This window comes from Amia ocellicauda, chromosome 21, assembly GCF_036373705.1.
Source record: "Amia ocellicauda isolate fAmiCal2 chromosome 21, fAmiCal2.hap1, whole genome shotgun sequence".
Taxonomy (NCBI): Eukaryota; Metazoa; Chordata; class Actinopteri; order Amiiformes; family Amiidae; genus Amia; species Amia ocellicauda.
Window position 1 is genome coordinate 11,650,029 of NC_089870.1, and position 17,100 is coordinate 11,667,128.

The window sequence follows — 17,100 nt, forward strand, 5'->3', positions numbered from 1 at the left end:
GTTTCTTGTAGTTGGCCACCAGGTTTGCACACATCTCAGGAGGGATTTTGTCCCACTCCTCTTTGCAGATCTCTCCAAGTCATTAAGGTTTCGAGGCTGACGTTTGGCAACTCGAACCTTCAGCTCCCTCCACAGATTTTCTATGGGATTAAGGTCTGGAGACTGGCTAGGCCACTCCAGGACCTTAATGTGCTTCTTCTTGAGCCACTCCTTTGTTGCCTTGGCTGTGTGTTTTGGGTCATTGTCATGCTGGAATACCCATCCACGACCCATTTTCAATGCCCTGGCTGAGGGAAGGAGGTTCTCACCCAAGATTTGACGGTACATGGCCCCATCCATCGTCCCTTTGATGCGGTGCAGTTGTCCTGTCCCCTTAGCAGAAAAACACCCCCAAAGCATAATGTTTCCACCTCCATGTTTGACGGTGGGGATGGTGTTCTTGGGGTCATTCCTCCTCCTCCAAACACGGCGAGTTGAGTTGATGCCAAAGAGATTGATTTTGGTCTCATCTGACCACAACACTTTCACCCAGTTCTCCTGTGAATCATTCAGATGTTCATTGGCAAACTTCAGACGGGCCTGTACATGTGCTTTCTTGAGCAGGGGGACCTTGTGGGCGCTGCAGGATTTCAGTCCTTCATGGCGTAGTGTGTTACCAATTGTTTTCTTGGTGACTATGGTCCCAGCTGCCTTGAGATCATTAACAAGATCCTCCCGTGTAGTTCTGGGCTGATTCCTCACCGTTCTCATGATCATTGAAACTCCACGAGGTGAGATCTTGCATGGAGCCCCAGACTGAGGGAGACTGACAGTTATTTTGTGTTTCTTCCATTTGCGAATAATTGCACCAACTGTTGTCACCTTCTCACCAAGCTGCTTGGCGATGGTCTTGTAGCCCATTCCAGCCTTGTGTAGGTCTACAATCTTGTCCCCGACATCCTTGGACAGGTCTTTGGTCTTGGCCATGGTGGAGAGTTTGGAATCTAATTGATTGATTGCTTCAGTGGACAGGTGTCTTTTATGAAGGTAATGAGCTGAGATTAGGAGCAGTCCCTTTAAGAGAGTGCTCCTAATCTCAGCTCGTTACCTGTATAAAAGACACCTGGGAGCCAGAAATCTTGCTGATTGATAGGGGATCAAATAATTATTTCCCTCATTAACATTTAATTTATAACTTTTTTGAAATACGTTTTCCTGGATTTTTTTGTTGTTATTCTGTCTCTCACTGTTAAAATACACCTACCATTAAAATTATAGACTGATCATGTCTTTGTCAGTGGGCAAACATACAAAATCAGCAGGGGATCAAATACTTTTTTCCCTCACTGTACACGTACACACCTGTCTTCTACATCATGTTCAGCTTGTTTCTACAAACTTTAGATTTCATCTTGTCATCTTCCCAATATGTTTATTTATACATATTACTGAAATCCAGAGAACACACCTTTCCATGTCCCATTCAGTCATGTGCAGTTTGTATATGATTTCTGCATTCAAGATACATATGTTGCACTTTAACATTACCAATACAGATTGCAGAAATGGATTTACGCACAATGTAGGTAATTTAGATTAGAGTGTGGCTGTGTTAAATTAAAAAAAAAAAAAGAAACACACACAAAACATAAAAGTTGTCTTTATAAGGATATTCCATCACATGTAGGAATGATATTGTCCTTTAAAAAATGAACTGTGTTGTACTATATTTTGTTTCTGCATTTCCACACCTATCCATACCATCCTCATGTTTAATCAAAAAGACACTTTTGTAGTGTTATGATGGGTTATTTTGATAAGAGCATTTTAGCTCTGAGCTGAAGCACTGATCCAAAGAAGTTATCAGATTTCCTTAAAGCGTGGGACTGGTTTACATCAAAGTGACAGTCTGGGAGGATGGCACAGAGAATAGGCCAAATAGTTTGGAATCCTGCTGTGAAATGTCTGGGGAAGGGGGCCTGTAGGTAATAAAAACTCTTTGAAATGGACGAGAGCCGAAATCCAGACACAGAGCTACGAACCCGGGCCAACCGGCATTTCCAAAAGATGGCATGGATTGACATCAGTCATAAATCAAGCCCCCCTCCAATAGGACACTGGGGGCTGAAACACTGAAAAACTGAAGAACCAATCATCTATTGATCTGACAGGCGTATAAAGAACAGCGCACGGCCTCTCTCTCTCTCTCTCTCTCTCTCTCTCTCTCTCTCTCTCTCTCTCTCTCTCTCTCTCTCTCTCTCTCTCTCTCTCTCTCTCTCTCTCTCTCTCTCTCTCTCTCTCTCTCTCTCTCTCTCTCTCTCTCTCTCTCTCTCTCTCTCTCTCTCACCTGAACCAGAAACTCGCTGCCACAGCTCAACCTGTACCTCTGTTGCCCGAACCGGAACCAGAAACCAACCAAGTCTTTGCCAGCAACAGAAGACTTAAACTGGGAGAAGGAGATTGATAATTTTAGAAATAAAATCTGTCAACGCCGAGAAATAATTGTAAATGAGACTGATATATATATATATATATATATCAAACGAGAAGTTACCTGACATAAATACTAACCTGCGTAGTTATTTAATGTCTGACTAACAATACTAATGAGAGACTCACCTTCGTCTAACTAACCGGTATTGTAGTCAATGTGTTTATAACCTTTTTTGTTTAACGATTTGTGTGATATCATATAAGATCCCATGGTCTTTGATTTGGTCAAGGAAGTGATTTGTCTTTGATTTGTTGATCTAGAGTTGAATTTTTATTAGTTTTCCCTTTTGTATAATTAGTGTAGTGCTACATTTAGTCTTTGTTTTTGAATAAATTTGACAATTTATATCTTTGGAATTGGTGTCTGCGTCCAATTATTACAGAAATTGAGTTCTACAAGATTCCAGGATTCGTGATAAGGTGATACTATAAATTCACTTCTTTAATTGAAATTTATAAGTGTACCTTATGCTACACCTTCAAATGCACAATTTCAGATTTAAAAAATCCCAAATGTAATCCCCTTAAAGAACTGTAGTGCAAAGCCCTAATTCAGTTGTATGTACAGTGTGTATGCAAGGCCACCACCATTTTACCTACTATATTCTCTCCTTCTGCTCTCTTCCAGGCTCCCTATTTAAACAAAATAGTCTCTAATATCCCAGATTATCACATCTCTCTATATTAGGGTTAAATATATGTTCTAAGAAGATATGAGTTAATCTGCTGGTTCATAAAACCGGAGATTCAAACCTATTTTGTCAACATCATGCAATACCCTGAGGAAGGTTCTTTGTGCCTTGACTGCATGCTTTTAAATACAAAAATAACCTTAAAGACACAGCAAGGTAATCCGAATTAGAAAACAGAGAAAAAGAAAAATTGTTGAAATTCATAAATTGGTCTCTTCTGTCAGATCTGCTTGGTAACATGAAACAGATGATGAATAAGATGGATAATACAATCATGACATGAACCATCCTATTTAGTGCCTAGATTGATCATTTTACATGTACTCGGGAAGATGCACATGCATATTAATTGAGACAGATGATTCACTGCCACTATTCATGACTCTAGGAAAATCAAGTATAATGTCTGTGCAGCAGTGCCACTATATAGTGACCTGTGCCCCCGTCCAAAAAAAATTAAAAATTGTGTACTTTTCCGTAAATTGTGGATGGACAAAGGAATAGTGACTGTGTATTTAGTCACTATCATGAGTTATCTAATTAGACATATCCTTACATGCACAATATTTTAAGGGTTTGGACCGAATCAGTTGTAATTTTTCTTCAAGCTAATTAAAACATTGCCATGTGCCTGACATGGTGTAGACTACTAATAAAATGACTACCCAAGGTAGCTAACTTTTAATAATACAATTATAAAATAGGTAGGTAGACTAACAAACCGCATGGTACAGAATGATAACTGATTAAGCTGAGTAAAGCAAACATATATACTATCGTATGCGCAACATAGTCCTTAATAGACTTCTACTTAAGTTTTTACAATGTTTGGTTTATACATCGTTATTAGTAATGTCTATGCAAAGTTATTAAACAATTCTGTTCAATTCTATCTTACTGGCAATTTTTAACAGCAAACACTGTAACCCTTAACAAATACCACGACAGCTGTCTAAAGCCAAAACGAGTGCTGTTTTGGGATTTCATGAGATGATGTTGAATCACTTCCTGGATAGCGAAACAGTAACTTTTTTTGTTAAGATTAAGATCCCCTTCGAGATTAATAAGAAAATGGATGGTGAATATTTCAAATACATCAAATGCCACAAGAGCAAAATGTTAGCTCAATCAATAATTATATATATATATATACATACATATATATACACACACACACACACACACACTTTATTTACTGTATTATAAAAAGTCTGATAATTTAATTGATCATTCAGCCTTTTATAGACATCATTTGTTTCCAGTATTGTCAATATTAGGTTAATAACTTCACATATTGGCATACTGAACACAGGAATCATACACTTCATTTATAATCTAACATGAAAGGTAGTGAACATTTCAACTGAATATCCTGAATCAAGTTTGTATGTGTGTGTGTGTGTGTGTGTGTGTGTGTGTGTGTACATATATATCCACAAACACACACATGCATTCATCTTTTGCAATTGCAGTTTCAGAATTCACTTGCAAACACACTGTTTCTCAAGATTGAGAAAAAAAATCTCGAAAACCACTGTTGAGGAGTAACTGGCCCCAATTTGCAGGGTCAGCAAACAGTCATAAAAAAAAGATGGTAGATACATACAATTGCCCTCCCATTAAAACAGTTGATAAATAAATAAATAAATAAATTCTGTTACCTTAATTTCATCTATTTCATCTGGAACGATTTTGTAAGCAGATATAGTTCCTCCGAGCCTGAAAAAAAGAGAAGACATTTTTAACCCAAAACTGAAACACTCCACTAAACTTTTAAACAGCCAGTGATTCAATGCATTGCCCATGTGATATAGATCCAGCATCCAGGTAATTGTACAGAGAATGACTCCAACGCAGTAGAATGAATGTAATGGTCAGCCACTTATCCATTTTTAAATTCCAAAATAAACATCAAGACTACATAAAAAATAATATGATACCATTTGTAAATAGGGATATATATATATATATATATATATATATATATATATATATATATATAGATATATATATATAAAAAAGAGAAAGGACAAAGTTGAAATGGTCCTTTCACATGTATCTTCCTCTAAAAACAAAAACAATGTTTCTCTTCCCTGTCAAAAAAAAACATGTCTCTTAGTACCCTCTTGTGGCAGACTAATTTATTTAGATGTTAAATTCAAGAGATTTGTTTTTATGATTAATCACCAAGGTGTCTCATGGTGGATAAGATTAAGAACATGTTTAGACAATGCTAACAGTATATGCCTATTTTTTGTAATATTCCAAATATATATGATATATTATGATGTATAAAATATAATGTTTATACAAATAACTATACATTACAAACCATATATTAAAAAAAAGTATATTCAGAATACAGGATATGTATACACAATATAACACTGCAAACCTGATTTGATCTTCAGGTTTTATAATTTCCATAGCTTGATCAGAATATTTTGATCATTAAACCACAGAGCAGAGAAATAAATTATAGGCCAAAAGAAAAATCAATTGTCTCAAATATATTTAATTCATAAGTAATATAGAAATAACTCATAGACAAATAATACAAGTGAATTTTGGCAAATGATCTCAATATACATGTTACAGTTTAACAATTTGCTAAATAGATCAATAAAAAGTAACATTCTGAGGATGTTTTGTTGCTGTGTGTTTAATAATCTGCCTTTAAATTTTATTTATTTACATTTTTAATCTGCAGGATGTCAAACTTAACATTTTTCTGTTAACAGACAGATTCAAATATTTTTGTATAGGATAGTTTATTTTGATTGCATGTTCTATGCAAGTGTTATAGTCTTAATTGTAAAGCTATATTGGGTGTATTACATCAAAAGAAAAACAATCTGCACTATAAACACAACATGGACTAAAATTTAAGTTCAAAAGTCTTGCCTCAGACTGCCACCCCTACTTTAGAATCAGTGATCTGCTGAACCAGGCCTGGCCAGTAAGAATGTAGTGGGGCATTACTCCAGATTAAAAGCAACACTACAAAACACATTTAAGAACATGTTATCAAAGTGCAAGTTATTTTTGTTAGTTTGTCTTTACACCAGATTTGCTGAGCTTCCAATGTCTGTAATGAGGGGCTTTCCCCAACCGGTCAGTCATACTACAGTTGTCAGGGGTCCGTGCTCTTAGTTCTTGGAACTTGTGTTTTTTGTCGACCCATGTTTCACCATCTGTTCTTACCTGGAAGATAAATTAACTTACAAAGAAGCTTGTATCTGGGGAAACCTTCAAGGGGGAACTCTTGGTTCACTTAGCAGACTCAAGCGTCACACTTTACAACGAGGCTCATAAATATTTTGCACATGGTTTAGAACAGATGGTACTCCATACCCAAGAAAAGAAACTACTGACATAATGAATTAGCTTTATATCTGACCCTCAGATTAACCTCAAGGATAACACTCTAATTCATATTCTGGGAACGCTATACAAACTCAAGTGCATTTCTGAGCTCTAGAGATTCATTTATAAGAATTAAGCTAGTATTAGATTTTGCCCCCCCCCAACATACGGTACTGACAAAAGCATTATTAATTTAAAAAAAATCTGTGAAAAGCAAACCAGCACAATAATAATGTCAATGATACATTAACAAAATGTAAGTTTATTTTGCTTTCTTTCCTTCATACATCTTGTTTTAATTACATTATATATATATATATATATATATATATATATATATATATATAAATAAATAAATCAGACATTTTAATTTTATACAAATGCAGATTTGTTACAAAAAAAAAAAAAAAATCCAAATGGAATAGAATTTTGTCAATGGGAAATGCCATAAATATTTATTCTAGGTCCAAATTGTGATGGCTAGACGACTGGGTCAGAGCGTCTCCAAAACTGCAGCTATTGTGGGGTGTTCCCGGTCTGCAGTGGTCAGTACCTATCAAAAGTGGTCCAAGGAAGGAAAATCGGTGAACCGGCGACAGGGTCATGGGCGGCCAAGGCTCACTGACGTACGCGGGGAGCGAAGGCTGGTCCGTGTGGTCCGATCCACCAGACAAGCTACTGTAGCTCAAATTGCTGAAAAAGTGAATGCTGGTTCTGATAGAAAGGTGTCAGAACACACAGTGCATCACAGTTTGTTGCGTATGGGGCTGCGTAGCCGCAGACCAGTCAGGGTGCCCATGCTGACCTGTCCACTACCGAAAGCGCCTACAATGGGCACGTGAGCATCAGAACTGGAACACGGAGCAATGGAAGAAGATGGCCTGGTCTGATGAATCACGAGTTCAAGGTGTTGACTTGGCCTCCAAATTCCCCAGATCTCAATCCAATCGAGCATCTGTGGGATGTGCTGGACAAACAAGTCCGATCCATGGAGGCCCCACCTCGCAACGTACAGGACTTAAAGGATCTGCTGCTAACGTCTTGGTGCCAGATACCACAGCACACCTTCAGAGGTCTAGTGGAGTCCATGCCTCGACGGGTCAGGGCTGTTTTGGCGGCAAAAGGGGGACCTACACAATATTAGGCAGGTGGTCAGAATGTTATGGCTGATTGGTGTACATATACACACACAGTACTGTGCAAAAGTTTTAGGCAGGTGTGAAAAAATGCTGTAAAGTAAGAATGCTTTCAAAAATAGACATGTTAATAGGTTACATTTATCAATTAACTAAATGCAAAGTGAGTAAACAGAAAAAAAAAAAATACATCAAATCAATATTTGGTGTGACCACCCTTTGCATTCATTTTTTCATTCCTGCCTAAAACGTTTGCACAGTACTGTATGTGTATATATATATATATATATACACTCACCTAAAGGATTATTAGGAACACCTGTTCAATTTCTCATTCATGCAATTATCTAACCAACCAATCACATGGCAGTTGCTTCAATGCATTTAGGGGTGTGGTCCTGGTCAAGACAATCTCCTGAACTCCAAACTGAATGTCTGAATGGGAAAGAAAGGTGATTTAAGCAATTTTGAGCGTGGCATGGTTGTTGGTGCCAGACGGGCCGGTCTGAGTATTTCACAATCTGCTCAGTTACTGGGATTTTCACGCACAACCATTTCTAGGGTTTACAAAGAATGGTGTGAAAAGGGAAAAACATCCAGTATGCGGCAGTCCTGTGGGCGAAAATGCCTTGTTGATGCTAGAGGTCAGAGGAGAATGGGCCGACTGATTCAAGCTGATAGAAGAGCAACTTTGACTGAAATAACCACTCGTTACAACCGAGGTATGCAGCAAAGCATTTGTGAAGCCACAACACGTACAACCTTGAGGTGGATGGGCTACAACAGCAGAAGACCCCACCGGGTACCACTCATCTCCACTACAAATAGGAAAAAGAGGCTACAATTTGCACAAGCTCACCAAAATTGGACAGTTGAAGACTGGAAAAATGTTGCCTGGTCTGATGAGTCTCGATTTCTGTTGAGACATTCAGATGGTAGAGTCAGAATTTGGCGTAAACAGAATGAGAACATGGATCCATCATGCCTTGTTACCACTGTGCAGGCTGGTGGTGGTGGTGTAATGGTGTGGGGGATGTTTTCTTGGCACACTTTAGGCCCCTTAGTGCCAATTGGGCATAGTTTAAATGCCACGGCCTACCTGAGCATTGTTTCTGACCATGTCCATCCTTTTATGACCACCATGTACCCATCCTCTGATGGCTACTTCCAGCAGGATAATGCACCATGTCACAAAGGTCGAATCATTTCAAATTGGTTTCTTGAACATGACAATGAGTTCACTGTACTAAACTGGCCCCCACAGTCACCAGATCTCAACCCAATAGAGCATCTTTGGGATGTAGTGGAACGGGAGCTTCGTACCCTGGATGTGCATCCCACAAATCTCCATCAACTGCAAGATGCTATCCTATCAATATGGGCCAACATTTCTAAAGAATGCTTTCAGCACCTTGTTGAATCAATGCCACGTAGAATTAAGGCAGTTCTGAAGGCGAAAGGGGGTCAAACACAGTATTAGTATGGTGTTCCTAATAATCCTTTAGGTGAGTGTATATATATATATATATATATATATATATATATATATATATATATATATATATATATACCTAACTGAACAGGTAAGAAAGTAAGAAAGAATATATACATTTTAATTTTACAGTGCCTAATGTCCCCCTCTAAAATCTCTCACAACTCTGTTTCAGAAATAAAAAATTCTAACCTGTAGAGGCACTGCCATTTCCTTTTTATCCTTAAAAAGAAATGAGAACACACTGAACAAAAAGAACTTGGGTACTTTCATCTAGTTTCCAAGGAAACCACTTCTATCTACAAAGCTTTAAACTAGCTGAATTTCAGATGAAGAAATTCGACAGGTATCATTGAGAATCAGCTGAACAGATTGCTTTCTTTTACAAGTTGCTATTTTTGGAACACACTTTCATTTCACTTTTTCTTCAGAAATTAGATTCAAAAATGCAATTTCAAATGTCTCTGTCTCTCACTGTCATCATCATATAGCTTTGCTCATTCTTCAGATTTTCTTCAGATCAGGCAATGTTATGTATTTCTTTAGCAATTGTAAATGGAATTTGCATACTACCCATATCTTTTCAGATCACAAAAATGCATCTTATTCATCAGAAAAATAAAAAATGTGCACCATGGAAAGGTATTTCAACTGTGGTAGCAGACTTACAGTAAAGTAGAAGATAGAATGGTACCAATCTCTGAATTCACTAATTGTAAGTAATATTAGAAGATGACAAACCACTGCTTATAAATATAACTCAAAACAAATACATATGAGTCCTAAACTGATCATCTGTCAGTACAGTCCCACAATCTGGTGACAGTTCAAATTACTGTCAATTGTCAAGTCTGTAGGCTACACAACATCATTTGTGTGGAATAGTACATTTACTAGGGTATAAAATAAATACTTTATATATAGTTCCCCCTTCATATCAAAAATCTTGCCTCTTGAACAGTTATGTATAGTTGTCTCTCTCTGCATGAGTACCTTGTATAATTCCAACCTACTTACTGCCAATTTCAGTACCAGTCAACTATGAAAAAGTGGGTTATCAGTGAGCAACAACCCTATAGCACTAAAGTTTGTGAAAGCACATTTTAATTATACTTCATACCTGAAACTGAAGCTCTGGAATCTTATTAACACAGTAAGAAGATTTGACATTTTTAAATGGCTCTGTAACTGTTTTTTTCAATGTGAAAATCATGCAATGGAAATATACGTACAGTCAACATACAAAAGCAGAAATAAATGAATTGCAGGTTTAAGTTTGGTATGTAAAGTATAATGCAGCATAAATAATTGAGAACATTAGAGACCACATGCTTAAATGCTAGTTTATGAAACTGTATGCATTAGAAAAATATAAATATTGAATGAGGGATAATCCATATATAAGGATGTGTCCCATCTTGAGAAGTTAAGGCAAGGTACCTATCAACAAAAGAATCATTTTATGGATGTTCCACTTTTCGATGTGTGTAATTAAGTATATCTTACAATAACAGCAGGTCCTCAGATTACAAATTTGAAATAGTTGTCAAGGTTAACAAAAGAAGGGCTATTCCAAATCTCTTACATCATTCCAGAAAGGAATTATTTGCAACTGTTTTGTAAGCTTCAGACGAACAATAATAACAAAAAACAATTGACAAGGAGAGGTGATTACAGAAAATGTAAAAGAGGGAGTGGGAGGTTTGGGAGAAAGGAGTTGCCACAGCTTTAAGAGGGAGACTGCACTTTAGAAGTAGAGATGGCTCTTTTAAATGTTTATGGACAGACATGGGAAAAGTGAAAGTCAGTTCACGTCAAAGAATATTTAAAGGTGAGACTTTGAGAGTTTACAGTTTCGGTCAGCAATCCTGTAACTAGCTAATGCCTGTGCTCTCACAATCTGTGTTATTTGCATGCTAATAAGTCCCCCTAAAACAGATGCTGCCCAGCTGAGGAGTAGTGGGATATTACCAGTAATGAACCCCCATCTGTTCCTACCTTCCACATTAGACCACAGCTTTACAACAGCATTTCATTAAATTAGGTTATAACAAATTGCTAACACATAAAACAAGTCGAAGCAATAAACCCTTTTGATGCCCAGGGCTTGCTGGACAATAAAAGCGATTACACAATCCTTGCATACCACTCTCAAGTCATCCCCATACACCCACTTGACTTTAAATCTCAAAACACTATTTGTCGGTGTTGTTTGTCATACAAAATAAAATTTGTAATGAAATATTGTCATAGAGTACAAACATATATACATTGAAAATACTTTTTCACAAATATATTCTGTCGAAGAAAATGTGTATTTTCACAGTCCTGTGCAGATGAACAGACACAGAACAGACATGCATGCACAAACAACACACAAGTGAACTTTTGAGAGTAAACATGAGAAACATGAAGCTAGAAAGTTGCCAGAAGTGTGTCGGCTGGAGGGTCTCGCACTCATGCAGACTCCAGCACACTTTTCACTGTTTTACTGCCTTGTCTGGCAACTGGAAGAATTTCAAATCACAGATTGCTACACTTTGAGCAAACTACATTATTATTGCAGCCAGAATCATATGACAGGAAAGTAACAGTCACAGGTTTCACAAACACTCATCGTGTGAACCTGACATTCAACACATTCAAATCATTGAAACTTACACTGGAATTTTAAATGGGGGCACGGGAGCCATTTTGTTTCCAAAGATTTTTTTTTGTGGAAAGGTGCAGTCAACCATATTCTAAAAATATATTTAAAACATGTTTTCTTCTAAATTTGCTTTAAGGGTCTTTCTCAGTTGGTTGAACGAATATTAAATCTGCTTATATGCCCGTTTCCCCCCCACAAGACATAAATTATTTTTTTGACCAATGAGAGCATATAACATTTTCATGTTTAAAACATTGAACCATTTACATAGTGTTGAGTCACAAATAAACCTCATGCAAATGATTATATTCAGCATATGTTCTAATCTAAAACAAGCCTGACACAATTTAGTTGCTGGTACCCATCTTGTAAAAATAATTAATTATAGTGAAATATATACAAATCCTATTCTTTATAAGATGAAAAGCACATAAATAAGTTGAAGGACTTAAGCATGTTGAAGGAAGTAGCATGTAGATAGAACAATGGAAAATCCTTGTAAATGAGAACTGATGCTAATGATACTAGCCTAATAAAATATATGAAAAAGTAATGGATACATTTTATGACAGAAGATTCATTCAATTGGATCCCAGTTTACTTTTCTGAAGAAGAATGGTTTGGACTTGAAATGTTAATGTCTTGATATGGAGAAAATACATTTTTGGAATCAGAATGTGTGAAACCTTTGTTTTTTGAAGTCTATTATACTGGAATTTGAAACAGCTGTTTTGGAACATATACAACAACAACAACAACAAAAAACTAACATAGGAAATCATATATTTCAGAAACAAAAAGAAAACATGTTTTTCTGTTTTTTTTTTTTTTTTTTGTAAGGCTTTCCGGAATTCTATAGTGTATAAAAATAACCTTTAGAACAAGTGCTGGCATTTCAAAACAGACCTCCCTGGGTCCCCTTCAGACCTCACACGTCATGTTAGGAGTACATCTGCCCAAATGGATGCCAACTGTGATATATTTTAAGAAGGCACATTTTTTTAACAGAGGCACGAAGCTCCATGAGACAGTATGCCAAAGCTGGGGGAGAGCACTTCATACACACTCAGGCATAAATATCTCACCACAGAGGCAGAGAGGAAATTCATAGAAATATCAGGTTCACATGATGACAAGTAAGAACTGCCTGCTTTTCAAGACAAAGCCAACAAGAACCACAGATAAGCCAGTCTTCCTGTAGCCCTGTGCATCATTTTGTCTTCTGTACGAAGGTATACTACATCAGTGCTTTTTTGCTAAATTTCCTTCTACAGGTATAGGTAGATGCAGTTGTGGATTGTGCCATAATTATGATGACATCCTCTGCAATGCACTGGCGTGGGAATTATCATGTAGGTCTGAAACTCACCTTTTGTTTCTCTACACTATGCTGTATTACTTATGTGTAATTAATTTTACTTTGGCAAAATTCTTAACACAAAATGTAGATCCAGATTGATTAAAGTGTAAAGATCCATTTGATCTGTATGTGAAAAGAAAATATTATTTGTTCTGTTGAAAAAATAATGCATTATACACCATAGTTTAAAAATAAGTTCTAAATCATATTGTTTGGTTCATATGACAGGTAAGAACAATGCTACTTGCTCCAGGTCAGAATGAAGGCATTGACATTGAAAGCAGATTCTTATTATGGATACATCGCAGGATACATAACAAGCATTTAATGTTATTTGTTGCTCAATTACTGCAAACCAACAGAAAATCTATACTGAGGATAATTTGTGCCAAAATCAATCAATCAATACATAAATAAATGATTTAATGTTGAAATAAAAAAATTGTTAAATAAATGGATAAATAAATGTTGAAATAAATGAATACATAAATAAAAAACTGAAAGATTAAAATTACATGCATTTATTTAAATATTTATTTGTGTATTTAAACATTGATTTATGTATTTCAATATATAATTATTTATTTAATCATTTCAATAATTTCTGCTATCTTAAAATCATGTGGGAGGCATTTAAAAATGATCAAAATGACTAACTTATCCTCTGTCCTTCAATATAGAAAACGGGTCCCTTCAAATGCTAAGTAATCTGTACAATATATTTAAACACTGGACAGGGACTTTTCTAAGATTCAAAGCACTTAGAATTTACATCTTTCATAATCTGATGTGTTATTTCTTCTTGTTTTTTTACTGAAAATTAACCGAAAGCTGGAGGAGAGCCTCTCTTGGAATAGCAAGGACTCCTCTGGAATTCTGCATTTAATAAAAAAAGCGTTATTAACACATGTACAATGAGTGTACAAGCCTGCCTTGCCACCTGTCCCCGATTTGAATTCTATCAAATTTTCTAAGCGTGTTTCTCTTTATTTAACAGCACCAGCCCATTTCCCAAAGCTCAGGCTGGCCCCAGGCCACTGTCTCCTGCTTTTCTATCTCAATACAACTAAACATCTGCTACACTTTCACAATTAAAGCAAACAAACAAAAAAGTGCTGATACCTGAATTTCACTTTAAATTACATTAATTAACATTTACTATATTGTCAAAAGAATAAGCCCAACTTTCATGTATATTATATTACTGATTCAATATAGACCCGTAATAAACACATTTTATGTATTTAGCTTTTTTGAAATAATACCAGAGAAAATATTAGCTTTTTTCCTGTAATTTCTTCCATTTATTCCAGGTGTTTTAGGTTGGCTTATTTTTGCTTGTATCCAAATACATTTTGAATGTGTGGCTGCTATATTATAAAAAGAAAAAGGAGAAATAAAATTCAGTTGTGACCCCAAATCAAATGTTAATTACACTGAGCTATGCGAAACCATAAGACTGAAGACGTAACAAAGTTTAACTACATTCTTATTATAGAAACCATTGAAAATAATGGGAACATCAAAAATGCCAAACACCCTCTCCAAATAGGAAAATCAAATCATTGCCCTTGAAGAACCCAGTCTGGATGCATAGATGGTAAATGTATAGATTTAGCATGCCAGGCCTGGAAGGGGCCCGACATGGAAGCACTCTACCTCAGCAGAGACTTATTGAACAGCACAAGTGGTCAGCCTTATATACATTGCTGGACATGTGGATCTGTGGCCGGGGTCTGCCAGAGTGTTATCTCGAGGTCAGATTTCTGACCCTTGTAATGTTCATGGTAGTCTTCCTCGGAAGAGGTGTGGGATCCAAAGAACAGTCTGCTGTAACAGGACCAGACATCTGCCTCTATGATGACCTCCTCCCTTAGGAAGGGCAGCCTACAAACTTTCCAGGGCTTGCATCTTTTGAAGCCTTTGATTGGATGAATGGCCACAAGATTCTACATCATTTTTCTATAAAGCTTCACTCATGTTTGTAAACATTAAGTCCTCACTGTAGGAATTTTCCTGACGTGGGGCTTCCGAGCCGGTTTGATTAAAGTTCTATTTGCTTTATCTCGACGACTTCTCCACTTATTTCCGAGATGGGTTCTACAATAATTATCACAAAACACTTTCTTCAGCTTTCAAATACGGGGTCTTCAGCCCTGAAAAATGATGATGGCATAACAATCAAGAAGTATTATCAGAAGAGTGGGAGCAATCCAAAATCCTGTATAGTAGTGATGACAGCAGTAAAGAAGAAGAGGTCTCAATGAAGACAAGTGAAATACCAGATGTGATTCCAGAAGCAGTAGGATATGCCTTAAAGATGATGAAAAATTGACCTGCACTACCACAGTGGAGATCCTAGAAAAAGCTGGAAAAGATTCTGGCAAACATGCATCTCAAAAATAAACAAACTCAAGATAAATGGAACAATGCCACTCTCATCCATAAAAAATGAGCCAAAGAATATCTGAAGAACTATAGGCCCATTAGTCTCGTTCTCATTTTATACAAAATAATTATGAAGATAGTAACACAACACCTTCAAGACACTGGACTTCTTCCAACCAAGAGAACAGGTAGGGTTCAGATGTGTATATAACAAGATGGATCATATACTAGTTGTCAAAGAAGTATTGGAAAAATGTGCCTGTGCCTGTGCTTTGTTGATCGACAACAATGCTACCTAAACAATCCAACTCACAAAGACACTATCCAGATCAAGATTTGTAAAGGAGTGGGCCACGTCAGGAAGACACAATCTCTCCAGAATTTTCATGGCAACTCTTGAAGAAGAATAAAACCTTATACACTCTTGTCTCTTGTGCACAGAATTTATGAAAAGAGTTTATGAAAAGAGATCAGAGAATACAAACTAGGCTACAGGTCTAACTAACAAGACTAATATGAATAATGATTGTACAACATAAAATTACATCCAGTTAGGTCCAAAAATATTTGGACAGTGACACAGTTGTCATCATTTTGTCTGTGTACGCCACCACAATCAATAAATGCCTTAAGCATAGACTTTCATTTTTAATTTGAGGGTAGTTACATCCAAATTGGGTGAACAGGGGCTCAAAAATAATGGGACTCATTGGACGGCACTTCACAGTGCAGATGAACAATGACCAAAGCATACTTCGAAAGCAACCCAAGACTTTTTTAAGGTGAAGAAGTGGAATGTTCTGCAATGGCCAAATCAATCACCTGACCTGAATCCAATTGAGCAGCATTTCACTTGCTGAAGGCAAAACACCCCAAGAACAAGCAGGAACTAAAGACAACTGCAGTACAGGCCTGGCAGAGCATCACCAGGGAAGAAACCCAGCATCTGGTGATGTTAATAGGTTCCAGACTTCAGGCAGTCATTGAAGTATTGAAACTCACAATTTAATTCAGCCCCTACATTTTAGCCCCTAAAATTGGGGCAAACAAATATCGAAATGGGTGTAATTCCTACACCATTGACCCAATTTGGATGTATCTTCCCTCAAATTAAAGATGAGAGTCTACACTTAAAGCCGATCTTGATTGTTTTCTTTCAAATCCATTGTGGTCACTGTCCAAATATTTATGGAACTAACTGTATTAGGGATGAAACAGTTACCGGTTTCACGATAAACCACAGTGAAATTCCCGATGGTTAGTATTACCGTTTCAAATTTTAATTATCATTAAAACCGTGTTTGATTACTGCGGTCTGAAAAACGCATGGCAAATACTGTCTAGCATCAACCAAAGCTAGCAACAGTCTGACGCAGGTGCAGCATGCAACGTGGATTTTGTTTTGTGTGAAAACATGGCGGAAGGTAGTGACAACGCTCGGGAGCATCATTTTTTTTCTAACACAGTTATGCCAAAACCACGCCCTGTTTCTGCTAGGGGCGTGTTCTAGCATTATGGGTCCACGTCATTGGTCAAGAGCTTGA

The 17,100-nt window shown here is 36.8% G+C and overlaps 1 protein-coding gene across 12 annotated transcripts in view; it reads right to left on the reverse strand.

Annotated features, from left to right (window-relative positions):
- Window positions 1-17,100, reverse strand: part of gphna (gephyrin a) — a 278,299-nt gene that overhangs the window by 162,080 nt on the left and 99,119 nt on the right. For all 12 annotated transcript variants that reach the window (XM_066694145.1, XM_066694146.1, XM_066694142.1 and 9 more), the window contains exon 3: window positions 4,826-4,883. In XM_066694145.1, coding sequence (XP_066550242.1) covers window positions 4,826-4,883 — 58 coding nt within the window. The remainder of the gene's footprint in view (window positions 1-4,825; window positions 4,884-17,100) is intronic.